This window comes from Oncorhynchus gorbuscha, linkage group LG07, assembly GCF_021184085.1.
Source record: "Oncorhynchus gorbuscha isolate QuinsamMale2020 ecotype Even-year linkage group LG07, OgorEven_v1.0, whole genome shotgun sequence".
In the NCBI taxonomy this organism is placed as follows: domain Eukaryota; kingdom Metazoa; phylum Chordata; class Actinopteri; order Salmoniformes; family Salmonidae; genus Oncorhynchus; species Oncorhynchus gorbuscha.
In genome coordinates this window covers 61,914,254-61,933,874 of record NC_060179.1, presented here as the reverse complement: position 1 = coordinate 61,933,874, position 19,621 = coordinate 61,914,254, and the positions used below count along the sequence as shown (strand labels likewise).

Genomic DNA, 19,621 nt, shown 5'->3' with positions numbered 1-19,621 from the left:
CACATAGTCGCACTGTAACATCAAACATGTCTAAGATTTAATCACACTACAGGAGAAGAGCTCAGTCACATCTGTAGTGGAGGTCGGAGCTGTGTCTGAGGTTGCCCCAGATAAGATACAGTATGAGTCATCACGGATAATAGAAAGTACCTAATTTCTGTGACTGGCCTGGCCTCTAGATTAATAAACAAACCAGGACAGTGTGACTCAGTAACAGATGGTCGAGTCCCAGCACACCATGTGGGAAACAATGGTTTACACAGTTGTTGTCATACATTACTAACTCCTATCCTAGTGGATGCAGCTGTTGTCCATGTGAGGTCCACACTGACATACTGAGATAGTTTTTCTAACAGACGAGGCAAGCTGCTGTACTATGTGATATACCCGTATTGATATTGTGTGTGTGTCTGTGTCTCTCTGTGTGTGTTTGTGTGTGTGTGCGCAGGCCTTTCTTTACCTACTGGATCACATTTGTCCACCTGTTAATCACCATCCTGACTGTTTGTCTCTACGGCATCGCCCCTGTGGGCTTCTCCCAGCATGAGACCGTCGACTCGGTCAGTACAGTGACTGTTATATAACGTAGTTTGCGTTATGAATGTTACAGTGATGGTTGTATAGTCTTTGCTACAATGTGATGCGCGATCCGTTGTGTCAATGTGTTATGTCTTTGCATGTCACTTCGTAAAGACGTCTGGCTTCTCCCCTGTCTCTCTTTAGGTATTGAGAAATAAAGGTGTTTATGAAAATGTCAAGTTTGTGCAACAAGAAAACTTCTGGGTGGGACCAAATTCTGTAAGTGTAACTTTATTTTTAGGCTAACGGACTTCATTTGATCATTTAAACCAATATGTCAGCTATGAGACGCTGTGTTGTATTTGAACAAACCGTACCCGATGGTAAGTCATAGCGCTGGTAGCATAACTCTCTGTTATGCTGCTCCCAAACTTCATCTTTTAATAAAACTTTGGTGATTAAATGTTTATTAATACAAAGGGTTTCCGGCACAAAAAGCACATCTCCGTTCTTGTTCCATGAGCATAAGGGAACTGTGTGTCACAGCTGGATGGGCTGCGCTTTCGCTCACAAAATCCATGCCATTACCAACCGTCTTACCGCTAATACCTGCTTTTCGTTGGTCTTACATCTCTCGATATGCGCTCCAGGGGTTGGAACCAAAATACTTTTTGAACAGAACCATTATTTTCTGGGAGTTCGTTCCACTGTTCCGACCAGATTTACTTCACCAATCAGTGCGGATAGAGCAGCTTGCTATGGAGCAGGCAGTCTATAGTTACATGTGTGATGGAAAGAAAAGTGTAGGGCATGAGATGCGACTAGAATTTTACGGGTGGGGAGAGAGCAAGAGAGGGTGGAGAATGACGTTTGGCTTAAAGCACTGGGGATCTTGTTTTGACATGCATTATCTGAATTAGGCCCACAGAATTATACCTACGGAGGTGCAGCTTCTATGGAGGAACTTTGAATGTCTTTGATCTTCAGAGAAATGGCTTAATGTTGGACCTAACAAGCTTGTGTGTGCAGACCGGCACCAGAATTCTGAATCATGCTTGTAATGTCAGTAGGCTACAGAAGCCTATGCTTCAGAGGCCTAAACACGCACGCACTCTGACAAAGATTTTCTGCTGGCAGGCAGACACTGGAAGAAGTTTCTGAGAGACAGAGGGAGGGCTTTGCATAGCTGTTTTGTTGCTCTTTTTGTGGGACAAAAAAAATGCCTGCAACGTTAAATAATGTTATAAACCGGTTCCCATGCTTTTAAAATAATGGTTCTGTTTCCCGGAAAAGTATAGATCCCTTTTGTTCCCGGTTCTGATTCGGTTCCTTTCCTGTTTCAGTTCTGTTCCCTGAACTGATTCCAACCCCTGCTTTTGCACTTGTTTTCAAGGACATACCACAAATATTGCTACCTCAGTGCAAGCTAGCTGATATTAGATAGGTAAATTGATATTAAACAGGTAAATTGATATTAGAGAGGTAAATTGATATTAGAGAGGTAAATTGATATTAGACATGTAAATTGATATGAGACATGTAAATTGATATGAGACAGGTAAATTGATATTAGACAGGTAAATTGATATTAGAAAGGTAAATTGATATTAGATAGGTAAATTGATATTAGAAAGGTAAATTGATATTAGAAATGTAAATTGATATTAGATAGGTAAATTTATATTAGACAGGTAAATTTATATTAGACAGGTAAATTGATATGAGACAGGTAAATTGATATGAGACTGGTAAATTGATATTAGAAATGTAAATTGATATTAGATAGGTAAATTGATATGAGACAGGTAAATTGATATTAGACAGGTAAATTGATATTAGACAGGTAAATTGATATTAGAAATGTAAATTGATATTAGATAGGTAAATTGATATGAGACAGGTAAATTGATATGAGACAGGTAAATTGATATGAGACAGGTAAATTGATATGAGACAGGTAAATTGATATGAGACAGGTAAATTGATATGAGACAGGTAAATTGATATGAGACAGGTAAATTGATATTAGACAGGTAAATTGATATTAGATAGGTAAATTGATATGAGACAGGTAAATTGATATTAGAAAGGTAAATTGATATTAGACAGGTAAATTGATATTAGACAGGTAAATTGATATGAGACAGGTAAATTGATATGAGACAGGTAAATTGATATGAGACAGGTAAATTGATATGAGACAGGTAAATTGATATGAGACAGGTAAATTGATATGAGACAGGTAAATTGATATGAGACAGGTAAATTGATATGAGACAGGTAAATTGATGAACCTTGCGCATGTAGTGCAAAATGCCAGAGTATCTGTTTTTACATGCTGTAATGTCAAAACGAACTTACGTCTGGCACGTGTGCTGCCGTAGCGCCAGCCGAAAATAGAGCCCCTTGTCTGTGTTCTGACTGTACACCTTCCCCCTGACCTGCAGGAGGCGCTAATCCACCTGGGGGCTAAGTTCTCCCCCTGCATGCGTCAGGACCAGCAGGTCCATGACCTGATCCAGGAGAAGAGAGGAAGAGAGCGGGAGTCAGCCTGCTGTGTGAGGAATGACCGCTCCGGCTGTCTTCAGACGTCACAGGAGGAGTGCTCGGTGAGTTACCCTGGTGTTCCACTACTGTTGCAGTCATATTATATTTAATATCCTACAATCTGCAGCAATTCACCCCTGTCTCTCTCTCCCCCTGTTCTCCCTCTCCAGTCTACTCTAGCAGTGTGGGTGAAGTGGCCTCATCACCCCAGTGCTCCTCTCCTGGAGGGGAAGGTCCGTCAGCACGGCTCAGTCTGCCACCAGGACCCCAGGTAATAAACTGCTCCTCTCTCTCCTCTTCATCCATCTCCCTCTCTTCTTCTTTATCCCCTCTTCCCTCTATACATTATATGTTCTTTCCTCGGTTCCTCTCTTTTCAGAATATGCCTGGAGCCAGCCTCTGTGTCGCCTCATGAGTGGCCTGATGACATCACCAAGTGGCCAGTGTGTACCAGGTACAACCCAGGCAACCACACTAACCTCCCCCACGTAGACTGTGCCATCACCGGACGGCCATGCTGCATTGGGACCAAAGGGAGGTGAGGACAGACAGTACCCTCCACAAACTGCACGGTAGTGGTGAATACTATATGAGTTTCCTCAACTGGCCCCTCAATTTTTCTGATTTAAAAAAATATATATATTGTTGGACATAAAATACTGGTAAAAGGTTGGAAAATTAGCTCCAAGTGATTAACATTTTGGAAATCTATTCCAAAGTATTTTTAGGCATAATATAAAGATACAGCTCTAGAAAAAATTAAGAGACCACTGCAAAAGTATCCGTTTCTCTGATTTGACTATTTATACGTATGTGTTTAGGTAAAATTAAATAAAAAGGTTTTTATTCTGTAAACTACTGACAATATTTCTCCCAAATTCCAAATAAAAATATTGTAATTTAGAGCATTTATTTGCAGGAAATGACAACTGGTCAAAATAACAAAAAATATGCGGTGTTGCCAGACCTCGAATAATGCAAAATAAATATGTTCGTATTCATTTCTAAACAACACAATACTAATGTTTTAACTTGGGAAGAGTTCAGAAATCAATATTTGGTGGAATAACCCTGATTTTCAATCACAGCTTTCATGCATCTTGTCCTGCTCTCTGCCAGTCTTTCACATTGATGTTGGGTGACTTTATGCCACTCCTGGCGCAAAAATTCAAGCAGCTCGGCTTTGTTTGATGGCGTGTGACCATCCATCTTCCTCTTAATCACATTCCAGAGGTTTTCAATGGGGTTCAGGTCTGGAGATTGGGCTGGCCATGACAGGGTCTTGATTTGGTGGTCATCCAGCCACACCTTGATTGACCTGGCTGTGTGGCATGGAGCATTCTCCTGCTGAAAAACCAATCCTCAGAGTTGGGGAACATTGTCAGAGCAGAAGGAAGCAAGTTTTCTTCCAGGACAACATTGTACTTGGCTTGATTCATGCGTCCTTCACAAAGACACATCTGTCCTATTCCAGCCTTGCTGAAGAACCCCCAGATCATCACAGATCCTCCACCAAATTTCACAGTGGGTGCGAGACACTGTGGCTTGTAGGCCTCTCCAGGTCTCGCACCCACTGTGAGGATAATTTTTCCAGAGCTGTATATGTGATTGTATAGTGATTATGTTTTAGTCATCTGTTTTGGCTTCTTGTGGTCAATCTGCGGTCTATAAATGATTTGTAATTATGTTCTGGCCTCCTGAGCATCCACTCAAGAAAATATCTAGTTCATGATCCCTGCTATATGACTTATTGAAACAGTTAACTATGTTTTGAAAGTGTGTTGCTGAGGAGCCTGTACTTTATGCTGTTCAGTTCCCTCAGTCTTCACAGATATAGGTAGTTGACGTTGTAATGGCTTGTCTTGTGTGTTCACTATTCAGGTGCGAGATCACGTCCAGAGAGTACTGTGACTTTATGAAGGGCTACTTCCACGAGGACGCGACTCTCTGCTCCCAGGTGGCCTGTATGGATGATGTGTGTGGCCTGCTTCCTTTCCTCAACCCTGAGATCCCAGACCAATTCTACAGACTCTGGCTCTCTCTATTCCTCCATGCAGGGTGAGTAGTGTTTCTCTGTAAAGAATAATCATTAGAATATTTTTATGTGTCTATTTTTAAAAGGGTTAAGCTAAGAACATGAACAACTTCATAGTTAAGAACACATATTCTACAAGAACCAATATCACTCCCTAAAAACACAACCCTGTGGTACAATCCTTGGATAGCTTTTCAGAAATTACCAGATAAATTGGTCCACATGGAAAAGTAAAGGCATAGAATCCGTAAGTGACTTGGTAACAGGAAATACATTTATTTCCATGACAGAATTAAGAAGTCATTTTGGACTGACCAGTGTAGAAAGTTTCAAATACATCCAACTTAAAAGTTACATATCACAAAATTTCAGTTTTAAATCTTTAAGACATCAGAGCAACATTGTGGGAATCTTATTTGAGCCAGAAAGGTATGTTCATTTGATAGGGAAGATATACATAACCTTGCGTAGAGCATATCCAAACGACAATCTCTGAGAATTTTTTTTCAAAAGAACTGATGTTGGCACAAGATGGAGGGAAAGTTGGAGCATAATTAAAGAAATGACAGAAAACGTATGCTTAATCGAGTATAAACGAATGTATAGCATTTATTATACAAGAGATTTCAGAGTCGATGTCTCAAGTGTAAAACTGGTATATCTCACATGCTTTCTGGGAATGCTATCAAGTCTGGAAGTTGTGGGCGGGGCTAGAAAGTTGGCTGTATTACAGGAAGTACTACAATGTAAACTTACTTTTGATCCGTCGTGTAGTGAGATACCTGGTGAGCTGGATGATGCTCTTCTCATCACTCATCTTGAAAAAACATATACTAAATACTTGGAAGTCAATCAATCCGCCATCATTGACACAATGGAAAAATCCAATGATTTATTATTGAAATAGCATGAGCGACCATGAACAAAATCACTGGAAAATGTAAGGTCAAGTGGCAAACAATAATGCAGGCACTAGCAATTGGGGTGTAAGCATGCAGGTCTGGGCAGATGAGATGTAGTCATTGTTTGTGTGTGAGTTGGTTTTTAAAGTTTAAAAAAAGGGGGGGGGTGAAGTAAGATATATATATAATACCAGTAAAAAGTTTGGACACAACTACTCATTCCCGGGTTTTTCTTTGTTTTTACTATTTTCTACATGGTAGAATAATAGTGAAGACATTCAAAATGATGAAATAATCTACATGGAATCATGTAGTGACCAAAGAATGATTAAACAAATAAAAATATATGTTATATTTGAGATTCTTCAAAGAAGCCATCCTTTGCCCTAATGACAGATTTGCACACACATTCTCTCAACCAGCTTCATGAGGTAGTCACCTGGAATACATTTCAATTAACAGATTTGCTTGTTAAAAGTTAATTTGTGGAATTTCTTTCCTTCTTAACGTGTTTGAGCCACTCAGTTGTTTTGTGACAAGGTAAGGGTGGTATACAAAAGATAGCCCTATTTGGTAAAAGACCAAGTCCAAATTATGGCAAGAACAGCTTAAATAAGCAAAGAGAAATGATAGTCCATCATTACTTTAAGACATGAAGGTCAGACAATACAGAACATTTCAAGAACTTTGAAAGTTTCTTCAAGTGCATCATCAAGTTCTATGATGAAACTGGCTCTCATGAGGACTGCCACAGGAAAGGATGACACAGAGTTACCTCTGCTGCAGAGGATAAGTTCATTAGTTACCAGCCTCAGAAATTGCAGCCCAAATAAATGATTCACAGATTCACAGACACATCTCAACATCAACTGTTCAGAGGAGACTGTGTGAATCAGGCCTTCATGGTCGAATTGCTGCAAAGAAACCACTACTAAAGGACACCAATAATAAGGAGAGACTTGCTTGGGGCAAGAAAAATTAGAAATGGACATTAATGGAAATCTGTCCTTTGGTTTGATGAATCCAAATTGGAGATTTTTGGTTCCGCTGTGTCTTTGTGAGACGCAGAGGAGGTGAACGGATGATCTCCGCATGTGTGGTTCCAATCGTGAAGCATGCAGGAGGAGGTGTGATGGTGTGGGGGTGCTTTGCTGGTGACACTGTTAGTGATTTATTTCAAATTCAAGGCACACTTAACCAGCATGGCTACCGCAGCATTCTGCAGCAATATGCCATCCCATCTGGTTTGTGCTTAGTGGGACTGTCATTTGTTTTTCAACAGGACAATTACCCAACACACCTCCAGGCTGTGTAAGGGCTATTTGACCAAGAAGGAGAGTGATGGATGTAACGTTGTTCTTCGCTTGTATAAAGAGAGTCGGACCGAAATGCAGCGTGGTGGTTACTCATGACTTTAAAAGAAAAAGTGACACATGAAATAACTAAACAAAATACAAAACAACAAACGGAACGTGAAACCTAATTACAGCCTATCTGGTGAAACTACACAGAGACAGGAACAATCACCCACGAAATACAAAGCGAAACCAGGCTACCTAAATACGGTTCCCAATCAGAGACAACGAGAATCACCTGACTCTGATTGAGAACCGCCTCAGGCAGCCAAGCCCATACAACACCCCTACTCAGCCGCAATCCCAATAATACAAAAACCCCAATACAAAATACAACAACATAACCCCATGTCACACCCTGGCCTGACCAAATAATAAAGAAAACACAAAATACTAAGACCAAGGCGTGACAGAACCCCCACCCCCTAAGGTGCGGACTCCCGGACGCACCTCAAAACCATAGGGAGGGTCCGGGTGGGCGTCTGTCCATGGTGGCGGTTCCGGCTCGGGACGTGGACCCCACTCCATTAATGTCCTAGTTCCTCCCCTTCGCGTCCTGGGATAATCCACCCTCGCCGCCGACCATGGACTAATAGTCCTCACCCAGAACCCCACAGAACTGAGGAGCAGCTCGTGACTGAGGGGCATCTCGGGACTGAGGGACAGCTCGGGACTGAGGGGCAGCTCGGGACTGAGGGGCAGCTCGGGACTGAGGGGCAGCTCGGGACTGAGGGGCAGCACAGGACTGAGGGGCAGCCCGGAACTGAGGGGAAGCCCAGTACTGAGAGGAAGCCCAGTACTGAGAGGACGCCCAGTACTGAGATGAAGCTCAGGTAGGTAGTAGGCTCCGGTAGATCCTGGCTGGCTGGCGGATCTGGAAGATTCTGGTTGACTAGCAGATCTGGAAGAGACTGGTTGACTGCCAGATCTGGAAGAGACTGGTTGACTGGCGGATCTAGCTGCTCTATGCAGACTGACAGCTCCTTGCAGACTGACAGCTCTGACTGCTCCATGCAGGCTGACAGCACCCTGCAGACTGGCAGCTCCTTGCAGACTGGCAACTCTTTGCAGACTGACAGCTCTGGCTGCATCATGCAGACTGACAGCTCAGGCTGCTCCATGCAGGCAGGAGGCTCCGGCAGCACTGTAGAGGAGGAAGGCTCTGATAGCGCTGAACAGACAGGAGACTCCGGTAGCGCAGGAGAGGAGAAAGGCTCCGACAGCGCTGGAGAGGCGGGAGACTCCGACAGCACAGGAGAGGCGAGGCGCACTGTAGGCCTGATGCGTGGTGCTGGCACTGGTGATACTGGAGCGAGGACACGCACAGGAAGCCTGGTGCGGGGAGCTGCTACCGGAGGACTGGTGTGTGAAGGTGGCACAGGATGGACTGGACCGTGAAGGTGTACTGGAGAGCCTGAGAGCAGGACTGGCACAGGACGTGCAAGGCTAGGTAGGTACACAGGAGGCCGACTAACACGCACCTCAGGATGAGCATGGAGCGCTGACCCAGGTGCCATTAAATCCCCGACACGCTCCGTCGGACGAATATTGTACCTATAGCACCATGCTAGCAACTCCCTCATTACTCTCTCCTCCACTTTCCCCATTAACTCCTTCACAGTCTCTGCTTCGCTCACCTCTAACACCGGCTCTGGTTCTGGTCTCCTCCTAGGCTCCTCACGATTAACAAGGAGAGTTGGCTCTGGATAGACCGGACCGTGCAGGCGTACTGGAGCTCTTGAGCACCGAGCCTGCCCAACCTTACATGGCTCGATGCCCACTCTAGCCCGGCCAATACGAAGGGCTGGTATGTGCCGCACCGGGCTATGCACCCGCACTGGAAACACCGTGCGCTCCATAGCATAACACGGTGCCTGTCCGGTCTCTCTAGCCCCCCGGTAAGCACAGGGAGTTTGCGCAGGTCTCCTACCTGGCATAGCCATACTCCATTTAAGCCCCCCCCCCAATAATTTTTTTGGGCTGCTTTTCGGGCTTCCTTGCCAACCGTGTTCCCTCGTATCGTCGGCTCCTATCTCCGAAAACACAAAATACTAAGACCAAGGCGTGACAATGGAGTGCTGCATCAGATGACTTGGCCTCAACAATCACCTGACCTCAACCCAATTGAGATGGTTTGGGATGAGTTGGACCGCTGAGTGAAGGAAAAGCAACCAACAAGTGCTCAGCATATGTGGGAACTCCTTCAAGACTGTTGGAAAAGCATGTGAAGCTGGTTGAGAGAATTGCAAGAGTGTGCAAAGCTGTCATTGGTGGCTACTTTGAAGAATCTAAAATCTAAAATGTATTTTGATTTGTTTAACACTTGTTTGGTTACTTCATGATTCCATATGTGTTATTTCATAGTTTTGATATCTTCACTATTATTCTACAATGTAGAAAATAGTACAAATAAAGAAAAACTCTTGAATGAGTAGGTGTGTCCAAACTTTTGACTGGTACTGTATATATGTAAAATATTAAATGGTATTAGACAAGTTGTGTTCAATATGTTTAAACTTTGTCCTGTCCCCAGTCCACCTGATCCAGTTTCTGTTCTGCATGATGCTGTCAAACATCATGAATAAATTAGGAAGCTAGCCACCATGTATTTGGGCAAGAAAATCTATATAAATAAATTTGATTTGATTTGATTTGATATTTGGGCAAGAAAATCGTATTTTTGCGTCTCAAATGTTATGTGAATGCGCAACCTGTAGACGGTTGTTTGTCTTGTGTATTGCGAGTCAGCTTTGTTCCAGGGCGTTAGTGTGCTTCACACATACCAGTCGACACACTAGCTCTGTTAACCACTGTTACTTGTGCAGCTTGTGAGTACACGCTAGCTAGGCTCGGTAGCTTCTAATTATACATGTAATTTCACCACCCGTGCTGTTGGGGGCGGTAACGCACCATCGTCTCTGGCACCAACCTCCTGTCTCATGTTGTATGTCTCACAGTGTCTGTGGCGTGAAAATGCATTTGCTGGAGCCAGACCCTATTGGAAAATAATGTTGTTTGTAACCTGCTGAAACTCTCCATGTCTTTATTTATTTGCTCATTTGTATCCCTGTAGGATCCTGCACTGCCTGGTGTCGGTGCTCTTCCAGATGACCATCCTGAGGGACTTAGAGAAGCTGGCCGGCTGGCTGAGGATCTCTATCATCTACATCGTCTCTGGCATCACTGGCAACCTGGCCAGCGCCATCTTCCTACCCTACAGAGCAGAGGTACAGTACTGTAGATACACTGATCATATAGGTCTAGTGATATCACTGGTGTAATTATGGGATATTTGTTTGTTTATGATGCAATGCAGCCATAATAAACAAGAATCTCAAATGTCATTTTGTTTTGTTGTCATTCCACTGGCTGTCCCTTAGGTGGCAGGAGGCCAAGTATTTAACTGCCAATATGACACAATGTGTGTCTCTCTTTCTGTTATCCTGCTCCCCCTCCCCCTTCGTCCCCAGGTGGGTCCAGCTGGCTCTCAGTTTGGTATCCTGGCCTGTCTGTTTGTTGAGCTGTTCCAGAGCTGGCAGATCCTGGAGCGTCCGTGGAGGGCTTTCACCAAGCTGTTGTGTGTCGTCATCTTTCTCTTCTCCTTTGGCATGCTGCCCTGGATAGACAACTTCGCCCACATCTCCGGATTCATCTCTGGACTCTTCCTCTCCTTCTCCTTTCTGCCATACATCAGGTGAGAGCTGGTTTGATTTAGTAATATTTGGGGGATTTTTTTGTGTCTGTAATGTAAAGCACTTTGAACTACTTCAAAAAAAAGAATAATGTGGCTCAGATCTAAATGGCTCAGTTGGTTCTGGGTTTGCGGCCTCATATATCTGAATATATTAGGTTTTACTGGAACTTTAAGTTACTTTGGGTAATATTTTTATATATTTTATTATTACATTGAAATTAAATATGGCCTCAAGGTTATGCTATACCCTTTAATACATAAAATAATATTACTAATATTGATTTTATGATCTTATTCTCTTTATTATTTCCAGTTTTGGCCGTTCGGACATGTACCGTAAGCGTGTCCAGATCTGTGTGTTCCTGTTGGTGTTCCTGGGTCTCTTCTCAGGACTGGCTGTACTGTTCTACATACACCCAGTCAAGTGTGAGTGGTGTGAGTACCTCACCTGTATTCCCCTCACTGACAAGTTCTGTGACAAGTATGACCTCAACGCCCACCTCCACTGACCAGGCCTTTGACGGTACAATTGCAATGACTAGAATGGACAATCTCAAAGAACTATAGCCTCACGCGCCAGGATAGCAGGACGAAAGGGTCGGCTGGTGAACGAGACTCTAAGCAACGTCACGGCATGGACCAGATGACTAGAATGGACAATCTCAAAGAACTATAGCCTCACGCGCCAGGATAGCAGGACGAAAGGGTCGGCTGGTGAACGAGACTCTAAGCAATGTCACGGCATGGACCAGATGACTAGAATGGACAATCTCAAAGAACTATAGCCTCACGCGCCAGGATAGCAGGACGAAAGGGTCGGCTGGTGAACAAGACTCTAAGCAACGTCACGGCATGGACCAGACCGGCGGCCATATTTGGTGTAGTATTCAGGACATTGGATGTGAAGATTGCCAATCTTGGAAAAATAACTGTTGATCTTAATAACTGTTGATCTGTCTCCATTTGATTTTGTTGATTTGGACATTGCTTGCGAGTGACCTGTCACTTTCAAAGCATAAAGACTTAAAGAGAGAAGGCGGGGGTGGGGGGGTAAATGTGACTGTTGCCTTGCCGCTGCTCTTATTAAAAACAGACACAACAGCACCACCTTGTGGCCGTCAGACCACATACAGCTGTGGAGGGATTTTGTTTTGTATTTTTCTACACACGTCATAAAGCTGACGAAAAGTTGTATTGGTTTATTGGATGACCTCAGACAGGGAACTATCTCACAGGAAAGAAAAGGGATTCCTGTAGTACTGTACGATGACTGCCTCTGGTGCCTTGGTTATTACTGCCATATCTAGGTCCAAGTCTCAATGGCACACTATTCTCTATACCAGAGGTTCCCAAACGTTTTCACTCAGGCCCCCTTCCAGCGTTGGAGAACATCTCACAATGACACAAGCATTGTTCATGACACCAAGTGTTCACACCCCTCTTGTTGGCGGAGAGTTGTAAACGCTTATTTCCTGCAATTGTAGACATTTTGCAGAGCCTCATGTGTATTCATGTGATATTTGAGTAACTCAAAAATTACCACAAAATCTATGGGCTAAAAAACATTAGCTGACATGTGTTAGTTATAAATAGGTTATAAATAGCTCTCTAATGTATGCAATGACTGACATGACAAGAGGAACTAATGATGCACTACCCAATACCGAAAATGCACCTTTTGCATTCAACTATTACAAATTACAAGTGTTTTTTTGGGGGGGGGGGCTGCCGACCCCTCACCCCCCCTTGGGTAACACTGCTCTGTACAGTGAACTATATAGGGAATAGTGTGTCATGTGTGCCCTATATTACACTAGACAAAACACTTGTAGGTTAACATGTGTACTGCTGTCTAAGTAGTGGTGAGTGTTTGGAGGGTAGCGTTTTAGCTACCTGCTTATCTGTACCTGCCAATACAGCAACACAAACTGACGCTTTCTGTCTGTGTGTCCAATTTATTTCTGTTGTGTGTGTGTGAGGGATCTGAAACTGTCCTATGCCTTGTTGCACATGCTTGCTTCCCCCAGTAGATGGCAGAGTTGCTTTGATGGCTGCCATCAGGAACATGTAACGTACACAAGATGCATGTCTGATGTCCTCATATACCCTTAAACAAACGTAGTCTGAATGGCTCTTAAAGTAAGATATATAATGCACACATTGTGTGCATAGAAACATTTCTAGTACTCTGTGTTATCCACATTGTCTCTGCTAGTTGATTTTGTAGGCTAATGTCGACTATGTTGTTCCGTGGCTCTGGCCTCGTGATTTAAACGTGACATGTTTATCCCACACAACTCTTAATGGTGCACTTCAAGACATTTCTTTTGTCGCTGACTAATTCTCTCTGCCTCCCCTTGAGTCGCCAGCCTCTTCCCACGCATACACACACACACACACACACACACACACACACACACACACACACACACACACACACACACACACACACACACACACACACACACACACACACACACACACACACACACACACACACACACACACACAGAGACTGTAATTTATGGTGCGCTTCAAGTCCTCTCTCTTTTGCGGTTTACTAATTCTCTCTTCCACCCCCCTCTCCTTGAGTCACCAGCCATTAAACACACACACACACACACACACACACACACACACACACACACACACACACACACACACACACACACACACACACACACACACACACACACACACACACACACACACACACACTGAGTCTGTAATTCAAAGTTAATCAGTGTGTCGACTCCACTCAAGTCTCCTGTCGATAGAAAGCTGAATATGACAAACCCTTATTTGCAGCCAAGGTATAATATCTAGGTAGTATGTTTAGGAGCTATTCCATGAATCCCACCTTACAGATGCTTCTCTGCCTGTAGACTGAATGCCATATAACTAGGTAGTATGTTTAGGAGCTATTCCATGTATCCCACCTTACAGATGCTTCTCTGCCTGTAGACTGAATGCCATATAACTAGGTAGTATGTTTAGGAGCTATTCCATGTATCCCACCTTACAGATGCTTCTCTGCCTGTAGACTGAATGCCATATAACTAGGTAGTATGTTTAGGAGCTATTCCATGTATCCCACCTTACAGATGCTTCTCTGCCTGTAGACTGAATGCCATATAACTAGGTAGTATGTTTAGGAGCTATTCCATGTATCCCACCTTACAGATGCTTCTCTGCCTGTAGACTGAATGCCATATAACTAGGTAGTATGTTTAGGAGCTATTCCATGTATCCCACCTTACAGATGCTTCTCTGCCTGTAGACTGAATGCCATATAACTAGGTAGTATGTTTAGGAGCTATTCCATGTATCCCACCTTACAGATGCTTCTCTGCCTGTAGACTGAATGCCATATAACTAGGTAGTATGTTTAGGAGCTATTCCATGTATCCCACCTTACAGATGCTTCTCTGCCTGTAGACTGAATGCCATATAACTAGGCAGTATGTTTAGGAGCTATTCCATGTATCCCACCTTACAGATGCTTCTCTGCCTGTAGACTGAATGCCATATAACTAGGTAGTATGTTTAGGAGCTATTCCATGTATCCCACCTTACAGATGCTTCTCTGCCTGTAGACTGAATGCCATATAACTAGGTAGTATGTTTAGGAGCTATTCCATGTATCCCACCTTACAGATGCTTCTCTGCCTGTAGACTGAATGCCATATAACTAGGTAGTATGTTTAGGAGCTATTCCATGTATCCCACCTTACAGATGCTTCTCTGCCTGTAGACTGAATGCCATATAACTAGGTAGTATGTTTAGGAGCTATTCCATGTATCCCACCTTACAGATGCTTCTCTGCCTGTAGACTGAATGCCATATAACTAGGTAGTATGTTTAGGAGCTATTCCATGTATCCCACCTTACAGATGCTTCTCTGCCTGTAGACTGAATGCCATATAACTAGGTAGTATGTTTAGGAGCTATTCCATGTATCCCACCTTACAGATGCTTCTCTGCCTGTAGACTGAATGCCATATAACTAGGCAGTATGTTTAGGAGCTATTCCATGTATCCCACCTTACAGATGCTTCTCTGCCTGTAGACTGAATGCCATATAACTAGGTAGTATGTTTAGGAGCTATTCCATGTATCCCACCTTACAGATGCTTCTCTGCCTGTAGACTGAATGCCATATAACTAGGTAGTATGTTTAGGAGCTATTCCATGTATCCCACCTTACAGATGCTTCTCTGCCTGTAGACTGAATGCCATATAACTAGGTAGTATGTTTAGGAGCTATTCCATGTATCCCACCTTACAGATGCTTCTCTGCCTGTAGACTGAATGCCATATAACTAGGCAGTATGTTTAGGAGCTATTCCATGTATCCCACCTTACAGATGCTTCTCTGCCTGTAGACTGAATGCCATATAACTAGGTAGTATGTTTAGGAGCTATTCCATGTATCCCACCTTACAGATGCTTCTCTGCCTGTAGACTGAATGCCATATAACTAGGTAGTATGTTTAGGAGCTATTCCATGTATCCCACCTTACAGATGCTTCTCTGCCTGTAGACTGAATGCCATATAACTAGGTAGTATGTTTAGGAGCTATTCCATGTATCCCACCTTACAGATGCTTCTCTGCCTGTAGACTGAATGCCATATAACTAGGTAGTATGTTTAGGAGCTATTCCATGTATCCCACCTTACAGATGCTTCTCTGCCTGTAGACTGAATGCCATATAACTAGGTAGTATGTTTAGGAGCTATTCCATGTATCCCACCTTACAGATGCTTCTCTGCCTGTAGACTGAATGCCATATAACTAGGTAGTATGTTTAGGAGCTATTCCATGTATCCCACCTTACAGATGCTTCTCTGCCTGTAGACTGAATGCCATATAACTAGGTAGTATGTTTAGGAGCTATTCCATGTATCCCCCTTACAGATGCTTCTCTGCCTGTAGACTGAATGCCATATAACTAGGTAGTATGTTTAGGAGCTATTCCATGTATCCCCCCTTACAGATGCTTCTCTGCCTGTAGACTGAATGCCACTTAACTAGGTAGTATGTTTAGGAGCTATTCCATGTATCCCCCCTTACAGATGCTTCTCTGCCTGTAGACTGAATGCCATATAACTAGGTAGTATGTTTAGGAGCTATTCCATGTATCCCACCTTACAGATGCTTCTCTGCCTGTAGACTGAATGCCATATAACTAGGCAGTATGTTTAGGAGCTATTCCATGTATCCCACCTTACAGATGCTTCTCTGCCTGTAGACCGAATGCCTGTAGACTGAATGCCATATAACTAGGTAGTATGTTTAGGAGCTATTCCATGTATCCCACCTTACAGATGCTTCTCTGCCTGTAGACTGAATGCCATATAACTAGGTAGTATGTTTAGGAGCTATTCCATGTATCCCACCTTACAGATGCTTCTCTGCCTGTAGACTGAATGCCATATAACTAGGTAGTATGTTTAGGAGCTATTCCATGTATCCCCCCTTACAGATGCTTCTCTGCCTGTAGACTGAATGCCATATAACTAGGTAGTATGTTTAGGAGCTATTCCATGAATCCCACCTTACAGATGCTTCTCTGCCTGTAGACCGACTGCCTGTAGACTGAATGCCATATAACTAGGTAGTATGTTTAGGAGCTATTCCATGTATCCCACCTTACAGATGCTTCTCTGCCTGTAGACTGAATGCCATATAACTAGGTAGTATGTTTAGGAGCTATTCCATGTATCCCACCTTACAGATGCTTCTCTGCCTGTAGACTGAATGCCATATAACTAGGTAGTATGTTTAGGAGCTATTCCATGTATCCCACCTACAGATGCTTCTCTGCCTGTAGACTGAATGCCATATAACTAGGTAGTATGATTAGGAGCTATTCCATGTATCCCCCCTTACAGATGCTTCCCTGCCTGTAGACTGAATGCCATATAACTAGGTAGTATGTTTAGGAGCTATTCCATGTATCCCCCCTTACAGATGCTTCCCTGCCTGTAGACTGAATGCCATATAACTAGGCAGTATGTTTAGGAGCTATTCCATGAATCCCACCTTACAGATGCTTCCCTGCCTGTAGACTGAATGCCATATAACTAGGCAGTATGTTTAGGAGCTATTCCATGAATCCCACCTTACAGATGCTTCCCTGCCTGTGTCATGTTTGTCATTTATTATCATGTCTTGTCCCTGTGCTCCCCATTCTATTCGTTTCCCTCTGCTGGTCTTATTTGGTTCTTTCCCTCTTTCTATCCCTCTCTCTCCCCCTCCCTCTCTCACTCTCTCGCTCTCTCTTCTCTCTATCGTTCCGTTCCTGCTCCCAGCTGTTCCTATTCCCCTAATCATCATTTAGTCTTCCCACACCTGTTCCCGATCCTTTCCCCTGATTAGAGTCCCTATTTATTCCTTTGTGTTCCGTTCCTGTCCCGTCGGTTCCTTGTTTAGTATTCACCATGCTGTGATTGCGTTTCGCCCTGTCCTGTCGTGTTTTTGCTGTGATTGTGTATCGCCCTGTCCTGTCGTGTTTTTTGCCTTCATCAGATGCTGCGTGTGAGCAGGTGTCTCTGTCAACTACGGCCTGCGCCTACCCAGACCTGCAGTCTGTGGCCGCTTCTCCTGTTATTCCCTCTACAGACTAGAGGATTTCTGTTATTCCCTGTTTGGACTTGAATAAACTCTGTTTCTGTTAAGTTTGGGTCCTCTTTCACCTGCATGACAGAAGGAACCGACAAAGGAATGGACCCAGCGACTTCAGACGCTCGTTACATCGAGATCCAAGGAGCCATGCTCGGCAGACACGAGCAGGAATTGTCTGCTGCTCGCCATGCCGTGGAGAACCTGCTCAGGTTTCCGACCTCTCTGGACAGTTCCAGAGTCTACGTCTCGTGCCACCTGTTATGTCCTGGCCTGCCGAGCCTCCAGAACCTAGGGTTAATAACCCACCCTACTCCGGGCAGCCCACTGAGTGCCGCTCCTTTCTCACGCAGTGTGAGATTGTGTTCTCTCTCCAACCCAACACATACTCTAGAGAGAGAGCTCGGGTTGCTTACGTCATTTCACTCCTTACTGGCCGGGCTCGAGAATGGGGCACAGCTATCTGGGAGGCAAGGGCTGATTGCTCTAACAAGTTCCAGAACTTTAAAGAGGAGATGATTCGGGTTTTTGACCGTTCAGTTTTTGGTGGGGAGGCTTCTAGGGCCCTGGCTTCCTTATGCCAAGGTGAACGGTCCATAACGGATTATTCTATTGAGTTTCGCACTCTGCTGCCTCTAGTGAGTGGAACGAGCCGGCGCTGCTCGCTCGTTTTCTGGAGGGACTCCACGCAGCCAGGATGAGATTCTCTCCCGGGAGGTTCCTTCAGATGTGGACTCTTTGATTTCGCCATCCGCATAGAACGACGGGTAGATCTTCGTCACCGGGCTCGTGGAAGAGAGCTCGCATCAACGGTGTTTCCCTGCTCCGCAGCAACCATCTCCCTCCTCTGGCTTTGAGACTGAGCCCATGCAGCTGGGAGGGATTCGAATCTCGACTAAGGAGAGGGAACGGAGGATCACCAACCGCCTGTGCCTCTATTGCGGAGTTGCTGGACATTTTGTTAATTCATGTCCAGTAAAAGCCAGAGCTCATCTGTAAGCGGAGGGCTACCGGTGAGCGCAACTACTCAAGTCTCTCCATCAAAGTCCTGTACTACTTTGTCGGTCCATCTACGCTGGACCGGTTCGGGTGCTACATGTAGTGCCTTGATAGACTCTGGGGCTGAGGGTTGTTTCATGGACGAAGCATGGGTTCGGAAACATGACATTCCTTTCAGAGAGTTAGAGAAGCCTACGCCCATGTTCGCCTTAGATGGTAGTCATCTTCCCAGTATCAGATTTGAGACACTACCTTTAACCCTCACAGTATCTGGTAACCACAGTGAGACTATTTCTTTTTTGATTTTCCGTTCACCGTTTACACCTGTTGTTTTGGGTCATCCCTGGCTAGTATGTCATAATCCTTCTATTAATTGGTCTAGTAATTCTATCCTATCCTGGAACGTTTCTTGTCATGTGAAGTGTTTTAATGTCTGCCATCCCTCCCGTTTCTTCTGTCCCTACTTCTCAGGAGGAACCTGGCGATTTGACAGGAGTGCCGGAGGAATATCATGATCTGCGCACGGTCTTCAGTCGGTCCTGAGCCAACTCCCTTCCTCCTCACCGGTCGTATGATTGTAGTATTGATCTCCTTCCGGGGACCACTCCTCCTCGAGGTAGACTATACTCTCTGTCGGCTCCCGAACGTAAGGCTCTCGAGGATTATTTGTCTGTGTCTCAGTACCATAGTGCCTTCTTCTCTCCGGCCGGGGCGGGGTTCTTTTTGTTAAGAAGAAGGACTGACTCTGCGCCCCTGCGTGGATTATAGGGCTGAATGACATAACGGTTAAGAATCGTTATCCGCTTTTATGTCATCAGCCTTCGAGATTCTGCAGGGAGCCCTTTACTAAGTTGGACCTTCCGCTTACCATCTCGTGCGCATCAGAGAGGGGGAGATGCGTTTAACACTCCGTTAGGGCATTTTGAGTACCGGGTTCTGTTCG

The 19,621-nt window shown here is 44.3% G+C and overlaps 1 protein-coding gene across 5 annotated transcripts in view; it reads left to right on the top strand.

Moving 5' to 3' along the window:
* LOC124040169 (inactive rhomboid protein 1-like) overlaps nt 1-12,979 on the top strand; it is a 65,471-nt gene extending 52,492 nt beyond the window's left edge. For all 5 annotated transcript variants that reach the window (XM_046357088.1, XM_046357091.1, XM_046357089.1 and 2 more), the window contains 9 exons: nt 449-560; nt 724-798; nt 2,967-3,128; nt 3,237-3,337; nt 3,446-3,604; nt 4,948-5,124; nt 10,432-10,585; nt 10,829-11,052; nt 11,366-12,979. In XM_046357088.1, coding sequence (XP_046213044.1) covers nt 449-560; nt 724-798; nt 2,967-3,128; nt 3,237-3,337; nt 3,446-3,604; nt 4,948-5,124; nt 10,432-10,585; nt 10,829-11,052; nt 11,366-11,561 — 1,360 coding nt within the window. In that variant the 3' untranslated portion in view covers nt 11,562-12,979. The remainder of the gene's footprint in view (nt 1-448; nt 561-723; nt 799-2,966; nt 3,129-3,236; nt 3,338-3,445; nt 3,605-4,947; nt 5,125-10,431; nt 10,586-10,828; nt 11,053-11,365) is intronic.
* Nucleotides 12,980-19,621: the final 6,642 nt, after the last annotated feature.